The 22,723-nt window shown below is 39.9% G+C and overlaps 2 protein-coding genes across 3 annotated transcripts in view; both read left to right on the forward strand.

Annotated features, from left to right (window-relative positions):
• Positions 1–22,723, forward strand: part of LOC116247602 (histone deacetylase 15) — a 41,237-nt gene that overhangs the window by 11,722 nt on the left and 6,792 nt on the right. Inside the window, exons 5-6 of the mRNA XM_050075905.1 lie at positions 1,102–1,210; positions 5,254–5,333. Of these exons, the coding sequence (XP_049931862.1) occupies positions 1,102–1,210; positions 5,254–5,333 (189 nt within the window). The remainder of the gene's footprint in view (positions 1–1,101; positions 1,211–5,253; positions 5,334–22,723) is intronic.
• Positions 7,133–18,119, forward strand: LOC126409744 (uncharacterized). 2 transcript variants are annotated; one of them, XR_007572375.1, is made up of 3 exons: positions 7,133–7,729; positions 8,319–9,106; positions 17,286–18,119. XR_007572375.1 is itself a non-coding variant. In XM_050075810.1 (2 exons), exons 1-2 carry the CDS (start codon positions 16,691–16,693, stop codon positions 17,321–17,323), a joined length of 354 nt encoding a protein of 117 aa, XP_049931767.1. In that variant the 5' UTR covers positions 15,015–16,690; the 3' UTR covers positions 17,324–18,119. The 2 variants fall into 2 exon arrangements, 1 of the variants encoding a protein (XP_049931767.1); XM_050075810.1 differs by lacking the exons at positions 7,133–7,729; positions 8,319–9,106 and adding an exon at positions 15,015–17,006.

The raw sequence follows: 22,723 nt of genomic DNA on the forward strand, positions 1-22,723 counted from the left end.
AGAGCACTGTCTTAGATCCACTGAAAAACTCTCAAAGGACTTGAAATTTTATTTTTAGAGTTTTAATCTTTTAATATTTGAGGATTCAAACAGGTCGCCTTATTTATATGTAACTTGCTTAAGTAAAATTGAAATGTGAAAAATGTAGATAAGGATATTTATATGTAAATGAGTAGTACGACCAAGGCAGAGACCTATAACTTGATTGACCATAAACAAGATGGTGATTATTTCAATTGTTTACCTACAACACCACCTCAAGTTTGTCAAGTGTTTTCTCACCTCTATAAAAACCTTCAACGGATGTGAGATAAAAAGGAGATGGCGGTCTCCAAAAGACTTGCATATTTTGTGCATTTGTTTTGCATCTGGAAACCGAGATCCTCACATCTTCTTATTGTGTCCTGCATATGCGTAGTGGCAGGACCGACATTCATGTGTTATTGTATATTCTTAATCTTTGTAAAGTAAAGGATTATCCTAATGAAATTAGGGTGTGCCCAACACTTTTGGGCTGCCAATACAATGTGGAAAAGTCCACCTTTCTTGTCTTTCCTTCTTCCCCACATTCAACAATTCTAGACATTCGGATCCAACATTGTATCAGAGCTGTAGATCAGGGACAGATGTTGCATATTTCTCATCTGCACCAATTTGAGGATTTTCAGGTTCATTTTTTCCTCTTCTCTGATCTGTCATTACTTCTCTACCTGTGTACTTGCTTTTTTCCCCTTAATATTCTGCCCACGATTCTGCACTGTCATTTGTTCATCTTGCTTTTGTCTAAATTATTTATGTATTGTTGCCTCATGAAAAGGTGTATGCTGATGTCCATTGTCCATCTTTAACAAGAAGAGTGAACGAGCAAGACTATTAAGGTCTTGCTGTATAACACTAATGGACTTGTCATTTTTGTGCTCTAGTGCATATTAAATGAATATTTGCTAATACATCGGTTTAATTTTATCCATGTTCTTATTTCATAATTAGAATGGTACATTTGTTTCTAATGAACTTATAATTGCATGATCCATGTGCTGATTGATCATTTGATATCGGTGCCCAGTTACTTCAAATGTTTATTTCCTGCTTGTAGTGCAGATAGGAGGTCTTGGTGCAGAAGGTTACTCCGTCAATATTCCCTGGAAATGTGGAGGAATTGGGGATAATGACTATCTATTTGCATTTGAGCAAGTTGTTCTTCCCATAGGTGATATTCTTGATTTCTAGTTTTTGCTTCCTTAGTCATAACAAAAAGTCTTAAAGTTCAAATTGCATTTTGCATAATGGAATAATTATTTTTTTTGATATTTTAGATGGTCCTATCAAATTTTTAATCTCTATTGAATTATTAAGCTAATCAAGGTCATTCAGAGACCATCTCCTCTGTAGTTGAGACAACAGACAAAATTTTCATATGGTAGTGATCAGAATTTTGGTTCATATGCCAAGTCTTTGTAGTGTACTCCTTATGCTATTTTAGTTTTATTAATGTGTTTTCCATATAGTAGTGGTCTAATTTTCTGTTCCTGTAGCTTAAGGCCTAAGGGATATGCTAATGCATATGTTTCTTCTACAATACACCAACAGCCCCATGTCAGCCAAACCAAAGGGAGAGTTGTATGCGGATAGTGTTTGTCAAAGAGCAAGTGCTATGATTGTTTAGTATGATTATACGAAAACAATACCAAGACAAAAACCAACCATGGAAGCAACCTTTCATGAAAAAAAAAAACTGAAACTATGTAACCCAGTAGTACAGAGAGACTGTCACAGATCTTTAAGTGTCTGAGACTCCAAATGATCGGGCTTGCAGAGAAGTTTAAAGTCCATTGTCACAAAAAACGCTGTTTTTTTGAAAAAAACGTGTATTATACGCCAAAAGCCTCTCTGACGAATAAAATGGGAATGAGACGCATTTTTTTCAAAAAAACGGCAAAAAAAAAATGATGCGTATAAAACACGTCTTTAGTGTTTTTTAAGGCACGTGGTTAGATGGCACAACGCGTAATAATTATTAAAAAGTTGGCTTTTTTGAAACTTGATTCTTCCTTTTAATGGCAAAAATGTATTTTTAGAAAGGAAAGAGGGCTTAGGTTAATACCTCTTTCAATAAGATTGAACTTAGAAGGAAGTGGTCAACTAGGGCCTAGAAGGGGAGGGTCCAACCTAGAATAATATTGGTCAAACAAACTTAAAATGGCATATATTTGTATCTGGACCATGATATGTTGAAAATGGATCCATGTTGTCAAAGGCTTACCTAGGCCCCCAAGCTTGGCTTGTTGGCTAGGTAGCTGAGTGGTCTGCAACTTGAAAATATCTAGAATGTCACCTAGGATGCCTAGTCTTGCCTAATTACTCTCTATCCTAAGTGCTCTGTGGCCCTGGAAGATGGTGTTTCATTCTAATAATCCCTCCTGAAAATATATTTTTGCGGTTGTTGCATTGGGTTCTTAACTGATTATTCTCCTTCACCCTTTTTGCACCATTGTCATATGGGATCAGATGATGCCATATCTTCAAAGGAGAAGAAGAAGAAGAGGAAGATGAACACGTATGGTAAACTTAGTGAAAACTGAAAAGCAGTTGAAATCTATGATTTTTGGTAAAATGAGAGATTTCATACCTTAGAGAGAAGAAATTGGGAAAACCCCTTTCTCCAAACATGAGTCAGTCAACCCGTGATAGATCTATGCTTAAATAGGCAATTTAACAGTGACATCGATGATTTCTTGGTGAAACCGATAAAATCTCTCCCTTCTTCAATTCCAGGATGAATTTAGAAATGGAGGAGCGGCTTTTAAAAGGAAAATTGTACAAAAAAGAATTGGGTGGGGGCTTGTATTGCATGATCCATGTGATGCTTTGTATCATATTACAATTTTGAATCGTGATGGTAGGTATCATATGATACGGCCCTATATCCTATGATGCTGTATGACACTAATTTTGGAGAAGAAGACAGTTGAGAAAAGAGAGAGAAAGATGGCGTGAGAAAGAGCTGGGATGTAGTGGACGGTGGAAAGGAAGGAGGGAGAAAGAAGAATACAAAAAGGAAGAGGAGGAAGGATCAGCCGACAACTTTGAGCTTCTACGAAGGTACGGTCTGGTTTTCCCTTGCTCAAACCTAGACTAGATGTTGTTTAGGAAAGATGGTGACAAGAAAAATGCCACCCATGAGAGAAGAAATTGGTGGGTTGACTTTAGTCTTTGTCGGCTTCATTTAAGCCCCATTTGATGGCACAATAATTTTTTGAGTGGTAAACTTTTCATGAAAAAAAATTCAAGAAAAATGTACAGTGAGTATATTTGAGATTTTTCCAAATCCAGGTAATGTTTGATGGCCTGGAGGTTTTTTCCTAGAAAAAAGCTTATGTTTTTTGTTGCACAGGAAAAAATTGCCATGGAAAAAATTGCGGAGGCCGTAGAGAGTCGGTCCGTCGGTTCTCGTCGGCGATGGAGTCCACTGCCTCCGTAGGGAATCCTGACCTGAAATGGCGGAGGGAGAGTGAGAGGGATGGAAAAAACAAGACAGAAAGAGAAAGTGAGGTGCTTACCTTTCACCAGCGGATGTCCGATGCTGGGGAAGTTGCTGCTGCGACTTTGCAAGACGACGGAAAGAGAGGGATGCACGACACGAAGCCCTCACTATTGCTTCTTTTGCTGCGAATGATTTGGTGTCAAGGAGATCGTCCCCCGTGGCTGTAAACACATGTCAAAATTTTGAATAATGGGAGCAGCGAAGGATGCAGGGCAAGGTTGAGGGGAGCATCAAGAAGCTTAGGGATCAGAAGGAGAAGGATGGGAGAAGGAATAGACAGAGGAAGCAGACGGAGAAAGCGACCGTTGATTTTGATGATTTTGAAGATTCTGAAAAGGGGAAGATAACGAACCAAAAGAGGTGAAGAAGGTGGAAGAGGAGGAAGAAGAAGAAGTGATCGTGGGGAAACGAGCAGTTGTCTGTCGCTAGAGTAAGCGATTGAGGAAACTGGTGGAGTACTTAGAAGAGGAATAGACGAGGAAGAAAAGAGACGCAAAGAGAGAGAGAGAGCACATCTAATCAAAGCCCTAATGGGCAAAAAAATTATCCTTGGGGGTCCGACTTTTTCTCAGGTGAAACTTTTCCAAGTCCAACCTGTCGAGCAGGGGAAAAATGTTTGTGTTTAACGGTGGGCGGTAAATCCCTACAAATAAGAAAATTTTCCGTCGCTGAACAGGAATTTTCCTGCGCATCAATTGGGGCCTTAGGAATTTTGGTGTCACAGCAGGAATTTCTGAAATCTGGGTGTTGTGAACAATGGATGCAGCAGAATCCAATTGGGAATACCAGTTTATCATTGTATTTGGAACAGCCGATGCTCAAGTTAATGAATGTGCAAACGTTTTTCTCTTTTGATAAGGAATATTAGTTTCCTCTCTATAATGAATTTAGTGAAATCCTCCCGCAGGATATCATAATAGATCTGCTGACGGCTGGCTTGGTTAAAGGGCCTACGCTAGCCCACAAGCTTAACTCTCTTGGGGTCAAATGAGAAAGAACACAGTAATATATTTTATATTTCATAAAAATATATTTGACAAATGATATGTCCATCACCTTTTTTCTCCTTCTTTTTCTTTGAACCGTCCATCGTGATAAATTGGATGACCCTTATGAGTGAGCTGGGTGACTCTAGATAGCCGGAGTCACCATTCAATTTTTCTTCTATATATATATATACACACACACACACACCCTTTTGAAATGCTAATAAAATAATGGATTTTGTGAAAATATAATTTGTAAACTTTTGCTATATAGTTGAGGTGGAGAAAATAGTGCATGATAAATGATAATAAACTACATAATTGCAAGCACGCTTCTATGACTAAGTTTTAAGCTTTCCTTGTAAGTGGTCGGCTTACAAAGAAATGCAAAAGAGGTGCAGGGGAGTTAAGATGCACACGGTTGGCTGGTGTCTTTGGTAATAAAGATTGAATCAGAACAAGCTTGTTAGAAGGAACTTAGTTGGAGATCGCTGGTACATGATCATGGACACATTTAGACTATAAATGCTAATTAAAGGTAACATTTGTGGAGCCTCATATATTGTTGCTGAATTGTGAGGTAAAGCTATTGGTTCGGACTGGAGAATATTTTCCAGTTATATTTTTCTTTTTATGTCACTTACCTTGCATAAACCTTGTCCTGGTGATGAATTTTCAAATGTCCATTCATATTGAATATGTGTTTTGGTCATGGTTTTGCAGCTTTGCAATTCGCCCCTGATTTTACCATTATATCTGCTGGATTTGATGCTGCGCAGGGTGATCCTCTTGGTGGTTGTAGTGTAAGTGATTTTTATATGGTCTTTTTTTATCTGATAATGCCCATTTATATATGTTTCTGTAGTCTCAAATTTGTCACATGAGATCAATGTCTTAAACCCAGTGACTTGGGAGTCGACTTGGCAGGCCAACTCTGTGAATCATCCTCGGTTTCATCAACTTTTGTTTTTGAAAAAAAAAAGGTGAACTTGTCATTTGAACATAAAAAGTTGTGGCATGACCTCATTACTTGTACTATTAAGAAAGAAGCCAAATTAACATGAAATGAAGCAATGAATAAGTTATAATTATTCATTTAATAACATGGCAAGGGTAATTAGTCTACTCTAAGAGTTGAATCTAAGGAACATACTTGAATTCCTGCCATCAGTATCACATAAAACTATTAGCCACTTCATGGCACTCATTTCTATAAAGTTCATATCGGGTGTGGGAGCATGAGCTCAGTGCATGGAAGCTACGGTGGAACAGACGTTACTGGTATATGGCCATCCAAGGGGTAGTGTCTTTGCTTTCACTAGGGAAAAGGGCTTTGTGCAGTTCACTATTATAAAGGCAGCCTCCCAAATACAACCATACCAATAATTCAAGGGTGCTCTTGAGATGGGATGTCTCCTTAGCATATCCATCCGTGGATCTCTTCATGGGTAGGTTAGTATATATTTTATTGGGAAAGTTAGACAGTAAAAGAACAGAAGAAATTTGTACTAATGATTCTTTTTATAATGATGCTTGTTGGGCTTGACTGTAATCACTTTTTGATCAAATACAAAGGACAATTATACGGAGAAAAATTAGAAACGGATCAGGTGCATCTTCTACATGAGGTCAGTCTGGCAGAAAATTCAAAGGTGGTCCTACAACTGCTATTTCTTTGGAAACGCATGCATTCTGTAGCTGACCAACAGCTATCTAAGTCCGATAGCATATCTCAGCATGCAAGGCATATACATCAGAATAGTGTTATCAGGTCCTTGGATAGTAATCACTATATGATCCATACAGATTTTGATTCAAGGCATGGCAATGAGGTGTCCAAGTGCAGGAAGGCCTGTCGCAATCACCAAATTTTTCTTCATGCCTTGAGGAGAAGGTGTATTTCAAAGTGGGAAGTAATTGTTAGTTGCGGGATCTTGGACCATAGCTGCCTTATAGACCCGGTGTTGGCGTTATAAATAAGTCCTGCGTTGTGGGTCAATGTATCTATCCAGTCTTTGACTCAAATAACCCTTTGAGAAGGACTACCCTAATTGGGGATTAGGGCATTGTTTGATGTGTGTGTGAGTTCTTTTGCTGTTAAGGGTGGAGCTAGAGGCTGCTACCAAGAAGCTTGGAAATAATCTGTTGTGGCTCGAGAGCGTCAGGGTGGAGAGTCAAGTTGATCATCCACCTCTACCTAATTAACTGGGTCTATATATAACAATCCTACAATGTTTCCTTCTAGATTCACAAGGAAAACAAGTGTCTCTGCCCGCTAATAATAGAAATTCAGGCACAAATTAGGTTATTGAGCTATAAAGAGCCCTCAATCAGCAGCTGCAAATTTTTATCGGTATGTGCTTGTCCTTCTGTTGTTTTGCTTATTTTGCTTATTCGTTATCATGTTATGGTTTTGCCAGATTTTTATCAGGTTCCTGATAGCGACACAAGAATGCTGCTTAAATTTCATTAGAGTTGTCTCTAGCCAGAATTCGGTTTTCTTATCTCCAGTCCAAGTAGTATCAACAAGTGCAGACTCCAACTAAAGCCTAAACCTTTTTGCTTGTAGGTGGCATCTCCACAATAACAGATTATTATTTTGTGACTTCTTTCCTGCAATGAAGAAGAAAAATCAGCAGGCATACTTGTAGCTTACATGTATTTTGGTTTCAATCAGCTACAGTATGCAAAAGCGATGTTTCCCAAGGCTTGGATGGCATCCCATGTCTAGAGTTACACCTCCAGCACCTTTGACCCTACAATTGGCTACGCCCTTGCCGATGAAACTGCCAAGGCCAATGAGGGAGCAGGCAAATAACATGATTGCTCTTCAATTTTGTTTATATTCATTTGCCAGGCCGAGTCAGTTTGAGGAGCAACTTTTCTCATGGTCACTGTGCATTACCTTCGACTTCTCCTCCCCTTTTCACTAGGACAGTCCTTTCATTGCATCTCCCTTGCGACAAAAGTAGCCTGTCAGTTTAAAGAGCAACTTTTCACATGGTCACTGTGCATTACCTTCGTCGTCCCCTCTCCTTTTCACTAGAACAGTCCTTTCATTGCATTTCCCTTGCGACAAGGGAGACTCGCTGGTCTTTGGGATGCACATTGCCTATTTGATGCAATCTATTGATGGTTGGAACCCGCAAAGAAATCCATCGACCAGGTGACAGATTGTAGGACGGCCTGTGAATAGAAGGTGAGTGGTTTACTATATGACGATCAGTAGCATGGATTTATTTTGAGAATAGTAGATTTTATGTTCACTTGCACTTCCAACATGACTTTTTTATTTTTTGTTGTATTATAGAAGACTGCCTAGTAAAGAATGCTTGTGACATAGGACTATCTACATGCCTTAGAATGCCCAATTTTTGTGACATTGGACTATCTACATGCCTTAGAATGCCCAATTTAACCAATAAGCGTACATACATTATAAATACCCAAGCATACATACATTTATGATTCCCCAAATTATTATTTTTATTGCTTGAACTGTTTTACCATTCTAAAAAGGAACAATGAGTTCCTGCTTGATGTAGAGCACCTATTCACATATTCACAACATTAAGATAAACAAACCTACAAGCAAGCGTGCAGAAGATTTAGTCTATGTGCATTCAAACCTTCGGTTACTTTCATGAAACAATAATGAATACAGGTATTTAACTTTTTTCTATCTTTAACTTTTTTCTATCTATGTTGTTGATTAGTCTATGTAATTTTTTTGTATCTATGTTGTTGATTACTACATAATTATATTCTTAATTCTTATCGTTTTATAGGGAAGGAAGCAATAAAAATTGGGATGTGAATGGTGAGGAATTTAACTTCGAAGGAGACGAGGATCTAAACCATCTTAATTCGGAGTTAAATGAACCATGTGCACTACAAGAGGTACAGGTGGATAAGGAGGACTTTGCAGATGTGGAAGAGGAACAAAATTTACAGTGAAATATATTAATTTGAGATCTCAGTTTTTTTATGTTTCTTTTTTATGAGATTATATGCAGGAACTATCAAAGAAACATTTGATATGGTATGTAGGGATAATTTTATGTTTTCTTTATGAGATGGTACGTAAGGATAATTTTATTTATGTTTTGAGATTATATCAATATGGTATGTAGGGATAATATTCCAGATGGTATGTTTTCCTTGAGATTATATCAATATGCTTGTCTTAACGATGTCATGATATCATTTTTTTGTTTTTCTCAAAATTTATAATTTTTAAATTAAAAAACTAATATTATCGCATAAAAAATATACCGTACCTGTACCATGATTTACGAAAACGCCGTACTCGTACCCGTTTTCTCGTACTCGTACCAGCACCCGTACCCGTACCCATGTGACATAGCTTGTAGGTCGACACTACCCGTCGACACCCTCTTGAGCCGATGATATGTGCCTCAATGATTTTGTTTTAGCTTGGTTTGGATTGATAAGCTAATTAGTAGAGATCTTACCTTCTTCCTTGTCTGCAGGTACACCGAGCACGTCCCGTCGACCTTGAGCTACTAGATTCGAAGCTCGAGGCATTCTGAAGAGTTTTGTGAGTGCGCCACAGGTATGGCGGCATTCCAGGCAAATCCCTGCCTGGGGAAATATGTGAATGTGTGTTCCTAGGATCATGTGATCCTATGATTGTGATGTGATTGATTGATTGATTATTTGGTGAATGAATGTGTGTATGCATGCAAATGGTTTGATATCTGATATGATGTGTTTTGAAAAGCTATTATAAGTCTGTTTTGAAATATCAGGAATTTGCATGTGCATGCTAGAATTGATAACTGTTTAGGACAGATGAGGTGGGGTATTTAGTCGAGTGTCTCCTCAACCCCAATTGTGCATTAGAAAGCATCCTAAAATGATAACTGCATAGGACAACTACGAGCCATCGAGATTACTCTTTGTGGTTTGGCTAAGTTTTTCAAAGATGTGATTATTGTGATAATGAATGTGAATGTTGTGTTTGTTAAATACATATTACCGCGGGCAATGATGCAAATGATTGAACAGAGGGTAGTTGTACTCATATTGTTGAGACAGATAGACAAAACTGTTGTTGTTATGTGTAGCCCTCGTGTGGAGGCTGAGTATCTCTCCTTGGAATTCACACATCCATGGATGAGTGCTTTACCGCTGCAGCTAATGAATGGATCCATACTGTTCTGGGCCACCACGGGGGTTGTCTCTCGGCTGTATGCCGCCCGCGGTGTACACGTGTCTGTGTTTGCACCCACAGGAACTGTTAATTCACTGAAGTTAATGAAAATGAAAGCATAGAAATGAAATGTATGTGAATGATGTGAGTACGAATGAAGTGTGAATGAGAACGATGCGTTATTTCTGAGCGTTCAGTTGTTTCCTTTTTCAGGTTTTGGCGGACCCGGGACAGCAGGTTGAGCAGATGGCTTCACTCACGTCCTAGTGGGGAGGTTTTGGGTCAATTGTAGTGCCGACGCGTCTTGTTTTGGTTTTATTGATGTCTTATTTTTGTTAGGCATCAATGTTATGAGTTTGGGCATTTTTTGTCATATGTACAAATGAACTGATATGTACAGGAAGAAGTTTTCATAAGTGCTCCTCCTGGTTCTGATCTAGCTCAAAACAAAGTTTTACGTCTTAAGAAAGCCCTTTATGGTTTAAAACAAGCTCACAAGGCCTGGTTTGACAAGTTTAGTAGTGTATGTTTAATCAAGGTTTTCAATCTTGCTACTCTGACACTGCCATGTTCGTAAAAACCACCTCCGTAGGTGTAATTGTTTTATTATTGTATGTTGATGATATGGTTATTACTGGGAGTGATGATGAAGGGATTGTAGAGGTAAAACATTTTCTTAACAAATGCTTTCAGATGACTGATTTGGGAAGACTAACTTATTTTCTTGGAATTGAAGTTGCTTATAGCAAACAAGGTTGTCTTCTTTCTCAAATGAAGTTTGCCAGTGAATTAGTGAATTAGTTGACAGACTCAGATGACAAAGTGGTGGATACTTCAGAAGCACTGGGAGTAAAAATGAAAATTGATGATGGAGAGATATTGGAGAATCCCACTCCTTTTCGGCAAATAGTTGGCGCTCTCTCTTATCTCTTCATCACCAGACTTGACATACATTGCTCATGCTGTGCATGTGATAAGCCAATTTCAACAAAGACCCACCTCAATGCACATGGGAGCGGCAATGCGGATTGTCCGTTATATGAAAAACACTATCAACAAAGGACTATTTTTGTCTTCCTCTTCTATATTAGAATTAGTTGCTTATACAGATGCTGATTGGGGTGGAGATCCCAACAATAGGCACTCCACCACTGGTTTTTGTGTGTTTTTAGGTGATTTTTTCATCTCCTGGCGATGCAAGAAACAAAATAAGGTATCACTATCATCAACAGAAGCTGAGTATCGTGCGATGACAACTACAACAATGGAGATAGTGTGGCTCAAAAGCTTATTGAAGGACATGGGAATTCATATCATGAATCCTGTCAAGCTTTGTTGCGACAACAAAAGTACAATTTATATTGCTAGCAATCACACATTTCATGAAAGAACTAAACATATAGAGATGGACTGTCATTATGTTCGTGAAGAGTTCTTTCAGAAAGACATAGATCTCTCATATGTTCCCTCTGAATATCAATTAAGAGATTTCTTTACTAAAGCTCTTGCTGCTGCCAGGTTTCAATTTCTCATTGGCAAACTTTCGGTTATCACACCGTAAGTTTGAGGGGGATGTTAGAATGTATATATATATATATATATATATATATATATATATATATATATATATATATATATATGTGTGTGTGTGTGTACATTACATATATTAGTGTACTAATATATGTCTTACATATATAGATATGTGTATATTTTAGGGTACCTAGGTCATTCTTGTAATTTTTCATTTTCTTTTATGTATTTTTCTATTTCTTTTACACCTTTTCTTTATTTAAGAGGTGAACTAGCTGTTGGGCCTCTCTCCAACGGCTAGAATTCTAGCCGTTGGAAATGGCCCAACATGGCCCAACAGCCATTTTCCCTCATCCCCTCTTCTTCCCTTGTATTATAAATAAGGGATTGTTGTCCCCTTTTAGGTTATGGCTTGTTAAGCTACATCTTGTAGTATTTGCCTTGTATGGCTGAAGATCAATATATATTTTCTTTATCATCTTGTTAGAGGACTCTTGTATATTGCCTTGTTGAGTTAGTGGGAGATTCAAGAGTGATATTCTTGAAGTATTTGCCTAATTTGGGCTTGATTTACAACGATCAGTCCCTTGTTGCGTATATTACTTCTACCTTGTCAGATGAGGTATTAGGAAGCATTGATAATGATTTGACAGCCCTGGAGTTGTGGACTACCCTTGCCACAACATATTCTCAAGTATACGATTTCTGCAATTAAGGAGGCAATTTCAGGATATAAAGCGTGGGACACGTACAGTTTTGGAATACTTGAATGAAATAAAAAATGTAAGTGATCAGCTTGTAGCCATTGGACATCCCGTCAGTGATAAGGACAAGGTGCAACAAGCCTTGAGTGGCCTGGGAACAGAGTTTGACATTTTTTGCACAACTTTGGAAGTCCTGCCCATCCTTCCATCTTTTGAAGATCTGAAAGCTAAGCTATTTCAACACGAAGCTAGTCGTGTTCAGCGGCAGAATTTAATCCCTTGCAACAGCCACAATGTATTGATCACAGGGACGCATGCACTGCAAGGGAATCGCACTCGTCCTTGGACTTCTCAGACAGGAATGGGAAGAGGGATTCTTCCGACACCACCAGGCATGAATGCTACTTCTGCCACATCTAGAAGGGTTCCAACTTGCTTCTATTGCAACAAGAAAGGGCATGTAAAATCAGAATGTTGGCACATTCCTCAGAACAAACATAATCAAGTCAGGCGTGAAAACAAGGCATTCGCAGGGTCAGTTTCATCATCATTTGGCTCAAATCCGACATCAAATGTTTCAGCAGACGTGCAGCAACTTCTCATGACAGCCTTATCTAAGCTCCACTTGAAGCAAAATGAGCAAGGAGAGTGGTATGTGGACTCTGGAGCAGCAGCCCATGTTACTGGTGACACAAGTAATCTCTCTAGTGTTTTCCCTTATTTAGATCAAGGTTCAGTTGTCACGGGAGATGTCATCACACAATATCACACGTTGGAAATGCACAAATATCTATGGGCTCTTCTTCCATTCCGTTAAAGAATGTCCTTGTCGTTCCAAGTGTCAAGAAGAATATTATCTCAGTGTCCAAACTTATAGATGATACTCACTCTTCTGTTGAATTCACGCCGCTGTTTATGTCAAGGATGCTCGAACCAAGAAGACATTCGTTGAGGGCACTCGCAAAGGAAATATGTATGTCCTTGAAGAAGCTCCAAAGTTGTCAACACCTCACATCTCAATTCATGTCTTCCAAGTCATAGTGAAGTCAATGTCGCAGAGTATAATAAGCCATCCATTTGGCATGGTCGATTAGCTCATTGTAGTCAATCTTTTGTTCGAAGTCTTGTTGCAGACGGGCTTTTAGATAAGTCTAGTCTGAATTCAGTTAATGAGTCCAGCATCGCATGTGCTCGAGTTGTCATATCTGTAAGAGCCATGCCCTTCCCTTTCAGTTAATCAATAAAAGAACTTCAAAGGTTTTTGATACTATATATTCCGATGTTTGGGGGCCTGCTCCAATTCCTTCTTCTTCTGGGAGTAGATACTATGTCATTTTTATTGATTCATATTCCCGCTATACTTGGATCCATTTCATGAAACACAAATCTGAAGTTTTCCGCTTGTTTACTCAATTTCATGTCTTGGTTCGAAATAAATATTCCAGTAATATTGTGCATTTTCAATGTGATGGTGGTGGTGAATTTATTTCTAATGAATTTACTGAGTACCTGCTAGATAATGGGATCACTAGACAAATCTCATGTCCACATACACCTCAGCAAAATGGAATTGCTGAAAGGAAACATATGCATATTGTTGAAAGCGCGCTCAGCATAATGTCAGATGCCCTTTGATTTATTAGTTATAGTTTGGCCATATTTAAGTATATTTTCACATTTGTAGTTAAAAGGGGCTCATCTTTCTTTCTGGCACAAGCTTGGCTATCATAGCTCATCAGTGTGATTCTAGCACAAAGAAGATGTGCAGATGCGAAGCTGCTTCTGATAGCCAAAAAGGCTGCCAAGCGGAAGTGTCAATCCTTCTAAATGCAGACGTTGGGGGCTTCACCTTGCTTGAAGGTTAATAGGAGTGGGCGGCAGCTGCTGGAGTAATCAGACGAAGTCCTCACCCCACCTGCCTACATATGACCATCAAGGTATGCAGGGGTCTTTGGAACCTTTGATACAACCGTCACTTGAAATTGGAGAACCAAGCAACATTGCTCACCCAACAATTGGTACAAAACCAAATTCTGACCATGGCTGCAGTTTGCACTTTGCACTCTAAAAGTCTTTGAAACTAGGACTGCTAGTAGTGTGAACAAGCAGATCTCAACGAACTGGCACATCCATTTTAAACACTGTATTTAGTTCCCTTTTTGCTGATTTACTTTCACAACAGATCAGTAGAATGCCTCTTCTTCCTTGTTATGCTAGGTCCTCTCAATGTACTTCTTAGGAGTGGGCGGCAGCTGCTGGAGTAATCAGACGAAGTCCTCACCCCACCTGCCTACATATGACCATCAAGGTATGCAGGGGCCTTTGGCACCTTTGATACAACCGTCACTTGAAATTGGAGAACCAAGCAACATTGCTCACCCAACAATTGGTACAAAACCAAATTCTGACCATGGCTGCAGTTTGCACTTTGCACTCTAAAAGTCTATGAAACTAGGACTGCTAGTAGTGTGAACAAGCAGATCTCAACGAACTGGCACATCCATTTTAAACACTGTATTTAGTTCCCTTTTTGCTGATTTACTTTCACAACAGATCAGTAGAATGCCTCTTCTGCCTTGTTATGCTAGGTCCTCTCAATGTACTTCTTTGGTTGTTCACTTGAATGTTGAAAAACGAGGCCATTACTGTGCGCATATGAAATCCACAAAATTTTGGAAATTTTTGAACTTTGGTGGGTTATGGGACCATGTTGCAAATTGTTTCTAGATTTGTGGATCATTCTTTAGGTAAACAGTGGCGAGTGGCGATATATACGAGGCAGCCTTTTGAATAGAAGTCAAATTGATATGTTGGATGTGTTGTATGTGCATTATATATATATATATATATATATATATATATATATATATATATATATATATATATATATATATATATATATATGTATGTATAGTTATTTATTTCTATTGAGAGAGAGAGGGAGAGAGAGAATTGTGAAGTTTTTTGTTAGTCTTGGTAGAGACTAACGTAGAAGCATGATGAGTCAAGTAATTTGTATTTGATGTTTATTTTGACTTGACTTGGTTCTTGGTCTTGTTAAAGATACAAAAGGGGTTTTCTGAAATATTAGGAAGTTAGGGAGGATCTCTTTAAATGTTTTGTTATTTTTAGTGGACTTCTCTTGTAATTTTCCCTAACCCTAATCTCTTAATAGAGATTAGGGTCACGTAATGCAACTTTTTTTTCTTTTTGCCGCCTCTCTCTCTCTCTCGTAACATGGTATCAGAGCGGGTGTGGGCGTCGACGGCAGAGTGCGCTTTCCGGTGACCTTCTCCGGCGATCACCATCTTCTCCGACGACAATCTTTCCGTCGAACAGCCAAGTGAGTTCGTTCCTTTTTTTTCTTTCGTCCTCTCCCTTGTCACCGCTACTCCTTATTCCCTCTTATCACCCAATAAGGAGACAGTGAGGGAATAGGGGTTGGGCGTGCCGTGAAAAGGAGGACCTGATCACGCCTATGTGGAAGGCGTGATCAGATCCTCATATTGGTCGTATGAAGAGACTATTGTGGATGCAGCGTGACGTGTGACGTTGTGGTTTGTGATGATCGTAAATACAGTTTCGGTAAAGTCAAGCTGCGTGAGGTGTTGTGGATGCTTTGTGGAGTCTCTGTGCTGCTTATAAATTCAGGTTTTTGAATATGATCAGATTTTTTCTATAGATCGTGGATACAAATTCAGTAAAGAAAGGCTGCGTGAGGACTGTTGTTGATCCTTAGTACAAGTTTTTGTTTGATTTCGTGGATTTCTTTGACACGTGGACAGGAAGTTTTATGAGAACTAGCTGCTGTTATAAGTGGCAGCAGTCTTCAGTCGTTGGGAGCAACAGTCTTCAGTCGTTGGGAGTTCATTCTTGTTTTTGTCATCGGTTGAACCAGATCTGAAGTGACAGTAATTTCCTAGCCCTCTTTCTTTAAACGTTTGCGTCAATCTGGTCTTCTTTATTTACTATGGCTGAAAATAGTAAATTTGAAGGGTCTACTGACTACAAGATGGCTAGGAATTCATTCTCTTATGGAACCACGATGAAACTTAATGGCTCAAATTATGAAATATGGTCTAGGGTATTCATAATGTCGGTGGCTGGTCATAGGAAGAAATATATTCTTGAGGAGGATGAACCTATTGAGAAAAAAGGAATATATGTTGCGTGGGATGAAGATAATTATATTGTTATGTCTTGGATTATGAATAGTGTGGAGTCTCATATAGCCCCAACTATTGCATATTATACCAAGGCCAAGGATATGTGGTCTTTCTTGAGAAAGACATACTCGCATGCCACTAATGTAATCAAGATCCTACAACTAGAAGAGGAGTTATGCAACATTTGACAAGGGGATCAGGACCTATCTCAATATTTTGCTACTTTGACTGCTGCATATGAACGGTTAAAGGCTCTTCGCCCACCTTGCCAGCATTGTTATGCATCACACGTTGAGACTGGTATGGTGGCGAAGTTTTTATCTGGCCTATCTTCAGAATACTCTGTGGCAAAGTCTCAAATTCTAACAGGCAGTGAACTTCCAGATTTAGCAGACACGTATAATAGGCTGAGTCGCTTTGCAGCCACTCTTTCTCAGACTACGCATGACATACCAGTCTCTGCACTTGTGATATCAGGAGGACGGGCCCTAGTTCTTTTGGAGGCACTAGGGGGCGTGGTACAGGCCGTGGTGCTGGACGTGGCAGATTTCAGTGCTCTTATTGTGGCAAAATTGGTCATCTAGATGACCGTTGTTGGGACAAACATCCTCACCTCAGGTCTAATGTTTCCTCTGGACGTGGTGGAGGTAGAATCACCACAAGCAGAGGTCCTTCTTCATCCCAGGCAACTCATTCAGGCAACTCATTCAAAGGCAACAATATCTATGGTTGAGTCTTCTACTGATTCTTCTATATCTATGTCATATTCTCTTAACCTAAGTAAGGATGAATATGATCATGTTCTTGCTCAGAGGTCTGGCTCTACATCTGCCTCTACATCTACCAATGCTGCTGTTGTAGATTCAGCATTCTCTGTTGGTGCTCCTACTGCTGATCCAGGTATGACATGGATGATAGACTCGGGCGCTTCTAGACATTGTTGTAATTAACCACAAAATTTTTCATCATTTGTCAGATTTTCTACACCACAGTATGTTAAGCTGGTTGATGGCAAGTTGTCCCCTGTTTTGGGTAGCGGTGATATTTATCTTCCACATTTAGGCACTATTACACGTGTTATATGCACCTCAGTTTCCTGTTAATTTGATATCTGTGAAGCAGCTAGCTATCGACTTACAATGTAAAGTCATTTTTGAATCTGACTCTTGTTCTTTTCAGGACTTACCAATTGGGAAGATGATTGGTGGCGGCCATGAGCGTGAGGGCCTTTATTTTTTGTCAATCCCAGTTGATGTTGCTGCATCTTCAGTCCCTTCCAAGCCTTCTCCCTTCCAATGGCATCTCAGATTGGGTCATCCTTCCGTACCAAAACTTCGTCGCATGTTTCCAGACATTCCTGCATCAGAGTCCTTCTTATGTGATGCCTGCCAGTTGGGCAAGCATACACGGAGCAGCTTTCCTTCGAGTCAGAGTCCATCGAGTCAGAGTCCTTTTGATCTCATTCATGTGGATGTATGGGGTCCTAGTCGGGTTCCTTTTCGATCATGTTTTCGATATTATCTTGTTCTAGTTGATGATTTTACTAGAGTCAGTTGGGTTTTCTTGTTAAGGGAAAGATCTGAAGTCATATGTATTCTTCAAAAATTTATCAAGGAAATAAAAACTCAGTTTGGATTCATTGTCAAAAATATTCGCACTGATAATGCTCTTGAATTCAAGTCTTCCATTCTACTTCAGTTTTATGCCGACCATGGAATTCGACCTCAATATACTTGTCCACATACGTCCCAACAGAATGGTGTAGCCGAACGCAAACATCGGCAACTCCTAAACGTAGCTCGTACCCTCATGTTACATTCTCACATGTCTGCCTATTTTTGGGGTGATGCTATCCTTACTGCGTGTTACCTCATTAATAGATTACCCTCTTCCTCCATTCAAGACCGTATTCCAATTCAAATTCTATATCCAGGGCGTTCATTATTTCATTTACCTCCCAAAGTTTTTGGATGCACTTGCTTTGCACATATCCTAGGCCCGAACAAAAGCAAACTTGCTGCCCAAACCATCAAATGTATCTTTATTGGCTATTCAGCTAATCAAAAGGGATACAAATGCTTTGATCCCTTGACCAAGAAAGACATTATCAGTGCGGATGTTACCTTCTTTGAGTCTCGTCCTTATTTCCCTCCGTCAAGTCTCTCTTCATCTGAGATTCATGCACCTATACCTCTTCCTATTCCACCAGTGTCACTTGAGTCATTTCCATCATCTCAACTGAACGTTTTCTTGAGCCTCCGTTGGTTTACACTCGTCGTCTAGGTCCCTCTCTCAACCGTCCACCAGCATCGTCTCAAGAGGTAAGCTCTACTGATAAGACTGACTCAGGTTTAAGTGATGACTATTCTGCAGCAGATCTCCCTATTGCTATTCGCAAGGGCAAGCGACAGTGTACCTTACATCCTATATCTAATTCTGTCTCTACTGCTCATCTGAGTACACACTTAGTACAGTTTGATCAAGCTTTATCTAGTCATGTTATCCCGTTCTCGCCCTGTTAGATCCACGTTGGCGACAAGCTATGCAGGAGGAAATGGATGCTCTTCTTTCTCGGGAGACTTGGGATTTGGTAGACCCCCCAACACGCTGTGATGTGGTTGGCTCACGATGGGTATTCACCATCAAGTATCATTCTGATGGGTCAGTTGAAAGGTTCAAGGCCCGTCTTGTCGCAAAAGGGTATACTCAGACTTATGGTGTTGACTTCTTTGAGACCTTTTCGCCTGTGGCCCGGTTGGGCACTATTCGCTTGATTATCTCTCTTGCTGTCCAACGAGAGTGGCTTCTTTTTCAATTGGATGTCAAAAATGCCTTTCTGTATGGAGACCTTTCTGAAATTGTTTATATGCAGCAACCACCTGGTTTTGAGCGACAAGGGGAGTGTTCCAAGGTATGCAAGTTAAAGAATGCTATTTATGGACTCAAATAGAGTCCCCGTGTATGGTTCCAAAAGCTTACTGAAGTGTTATCTACGTGGATGATATTGTTCTTACAGGGAAAAATGATCAAGAGATAGCTCAAACAAAGGAGTTTTTACAGCAACACTTTGTTACGAAAGACCTTGGACAACTTCGTTATTTTCTTGGTATTGAGGTGGCTCGTAGTAATAAAGGAGTTGTAGTGTCTCAAAGGAAATATGCTCTTGATCTTCTACAGGAAACGGGTCTATTGGGGGCTAAACCTGCAACACTTCCCATGAATCCTCGCATTCATATACATGATGATGACTCAGAGCCGTTTGACTCTATATCTTACAGATCTCTGATAGGGAAACTGTTATATTTGACTGTCACTCGTCCCGACATTAGCTTTGTTGTGAATAAGTTGAGCCAATTCATGGAAAAACCTCAAAAAGTTCACTGGGATGCAGCTCTAATGATTGTAAGATACTTGAAATCAGCCCCGGGAAAGGGGCTATGGTTCAAGAAATGAGAATGTGTTGACATCGAGGCGTATAGTGATGCTGATTATGCTGGATCTGTAGATGATAGGAAGTCTACTACCGGTTTTTGTGTCTTTGTGGGCAGTAATCTTATTTCCTGGAGGAGCAAGAAGCAGAATGTTGTGGCTCGTTCTAGTGCTGAGTCGGAATATAGGGCTATGGCTCAAACTGTGGCTGAAATGTCATGGGTTCGATCACTACTTGTGGAGTTGGATGTCTCAGTGAATCTCCCAATGAAGATGTATTGTAACAACAAGGCAGCTACATATATCGCTAACAATCCTGTCTTCCATGAGAGGACTAAACACATTGAAGTGGATTGCCACTATATTCGGGACTTAGTTCAAGGAGGAATTGTTAGCACTATTTATGTCTCCTCAGAAGATCAGGCAGCAGATATTCTCACTAAAGCTCTTCCCATAGGCGATTTCCTGAGATGTTGTAACAAGCTGAGCATGATTGAGATATATGCTCCAGCTTGAGGGGGAGTGTTAAAGATACAAAAAGGAGTTTTCTGAAATATTAGGAAGTTAGGGAGGATCTCTTTAAATGTTTTGTTATTTTTAGTGGACTTCTCTTGTAATTTTCCCTAACCCTAATCTCTTAATAGAGATTAGGGTCACGTAATGCAACTTTTTTTACTTTTTGCCGCCTCTCTCTCTCTCTCTCTCTCGTAACAGGTCTAAAGGAGGTTAAGATTCTTGAAGCATGCTTCTGTTGATACAGTTGATAGCATGTGGCATGGGACATATAGGTTTTAGGTTTCACTAAAGTGAATGGTTAGGCATGCCATTTTACATTGTCTTGCTTATGTTGAGCTGCCACGTAGTCTATCCATTCACTTCCGGTGGCAGGTTTAGAATCATCTACTCTTTTTATATGACCTGCATCAACTATTCTTCTTTTTCTTCTTCGAAAATTATATTGTCTGTCCTTTCTCTTTTACAAACCATATTTTTTTTAGATAATTGTGCGTGCCCTTTTTCTTGTTCAATTTGAACTGGTTTTTTCCTCTCTTTTTTTGCTTCATGAATGTTCCTACATTATTTTCTGTAACTGACACGTTCCAATTCTGCATTTAGCACTTAGATTCCAGTTCCGTAGTTCATATTTGAATGTCTAGAGGGCTGCTCAGTTGTTTGGTAGATGATTTTCCTCACTCCTTTGCAACTTTGCAATATATGCAGCAGACGACTTTGTGATTGATATGTATTCTGTCGATATGCTTAAAGGAACAGAATGCTGCAAGAGCCGTTGTTATATATTTTCTATGTTTTTTACTTGTTTGATATATATTTTCTATGTTGTTTACTTGTTTATCATTTTTTCCTATGTTTTCTTTTTCTGTTCTATATGTATTTATATATATATATGGATGTCTTCCTCAATAAAACTGGGGCCACTGCTACCATCCATATTCACAAAATCTAATTGTGGCAGCAGCCTCGACATCTCAAACATCCATCATGGAGGTCATGCCAAACTTCAGCATGTTTTGAGTAATTTCCTTTGACTTACACATGGTTACTTAAGAATACTTATCAGCCAAGATTACATGCTGAAAAATGATTTTCTTTTATCTTCTTGTGCTTTTTTTTCGTTGTCTTTTTTTCTGCAAAATTTTGTCATAAACCAGGTTGTGGGTGCATCTCTGTTTCAAGAACCGAGTTGTTGGGACGTCTCGGTTTCAAGAAGCGGGTTGCGGGAGACGTCTCGGTTCAAGAAACGGGTTGTGAGAAGCATATCGGTTTCATGAACTGGTTGTAGGGGACATATCGGTTACATGAACTTGGGTTGTAGGAGGCGTCTCTGTTCAAGAACCGGGTTTGAGGGGAGGGGTGGTCTCGATTTCAAGAACCGGGTTGTGAGGGGGGATCTCGGTACCAAGAACCGGATTGTGGGAGGCGTCTCGTTTTCAAGAACCAAGTCTTAAGAGGCATCTCGGTTTCAAGAATCGGGTCGTGTTTAGTAGTAAGACCATAACAACTTGTGGATGCCAACTGCCAAGTTATTCACTCCCTTTTGAGCAGGGTTTATCTCATTTTTGGCAAAACTCAGTTTTGGTGTCAACCAAACACTTTTGAAATAGCATTTTGGAAGAAAAATGAGATTTTGCCTAAAAAAAATTAGTTTTAAGGTGACCTCGAAGGATGTCATGGCGGCGGTGGAGGCGCACAGGGAGCGTATGGGGGAATCGATGACGCAGTCGAAAACCAGAACCAGGAGGCAAAAGCTCAAATGCATGCATTCATGGTTGATCCACACGCCTTAGTGACGATGATCAAGGATATGCTTCAGTTGAGTCATGATTGGGGCTGCCTAGCACCGAAAGAACAGAGACGACAAGCTGGAGTCTTGTCGTCCTCGACCCCCTCCTTCTTTCCCTCCACCTCTACCTCTGTCAGGCGATGTGCCCGGTTCTAAGTTTCTAAGTTTCGTTGGTGGAAATAGAGGAACCGACGCAGAGGGTGGGCCACACTGGCCACACCGCCATCCACTTCAATGGATCTGCTATCAGGTGCTGGTGATGCAGCATAGCATGGCAAACCAGGATGGGATGGGCTAGTCGATAACATGAAATCTCGTTTTGGACCTTTGGCGATTCTTAACTACAACGTCGAACTGTCCACAATCAAGCAGTGTTTAGTAACATGGTCAAAGGCACTTGTGGGAGCATTCCTAGGTGGCCTAAAGGAGGAAATAAGGATTGAGGTGCAGGCCAGATCCCACATACTTCCACATTGTTTTGAGATAGTACGAATGGTGGAAGAGAACAAAGGTGTCTCAACAGAAACAAGAGGCTGTGGGATATCGATCGAGCAACAAGAGCCTTGCTCACGTGTAGAGAATGTACCTCCACAAGTGAATGAAGCAAAACAGCATCCAACATCTCGACAAGTGATTAGGCGTCTCACACCTAAGCAGATTAAAGACAAAGACGTAGAGGGATCCAGAGCACATATAAAAATGCACATGTACTTTGTGGATGAAGAATAAAACTGCACATGTACTTTGTGGATGAAGAAGATGAGCAACAAGCCGCTGCCCTAGAGGAATGTTGGGGGAGTCTTCAGCCAGCTTACCACCGAAAATTTCTCTCTACGGTCTAATGGGAGACGAAGTGCCCCAGTTAATGCTAGTTGAAGGATCCTTG

Source organism: Nymphaea colorata, chromosome 2 (genome assembly GCF_008831285.2).
Source record: "Nymphaea colorata isolate Beijing-Zhang1983 chromosome 2, ASM883128v2, whole genome shotgun sequence".
NCBI classification, from domain to species: Eukaryota; Viridiplantae; Streptophyta; class Magnoliopsida; order Nymphaeales; family Nymphaeaceae; genus Nymphaea; species Nymphaea colorata.

Bases quoted from the DNA above. Each gene is read 5' to 3' on its own strand.
- LOC126409744 (XM_050075810.1), top strand. From the start codon at position 16,691: ATGACCGTTGTTGGGACAAACATCCTCACCTCAGGTCTAATGTTTCCT. The intron at 17,007-17,285 runs GTATGACATGGA...TGTTCTTTTCAG, and splicing joins TGCTCCTACTGCTGATCCAG to GACTTACCAATTGGGAAGAT.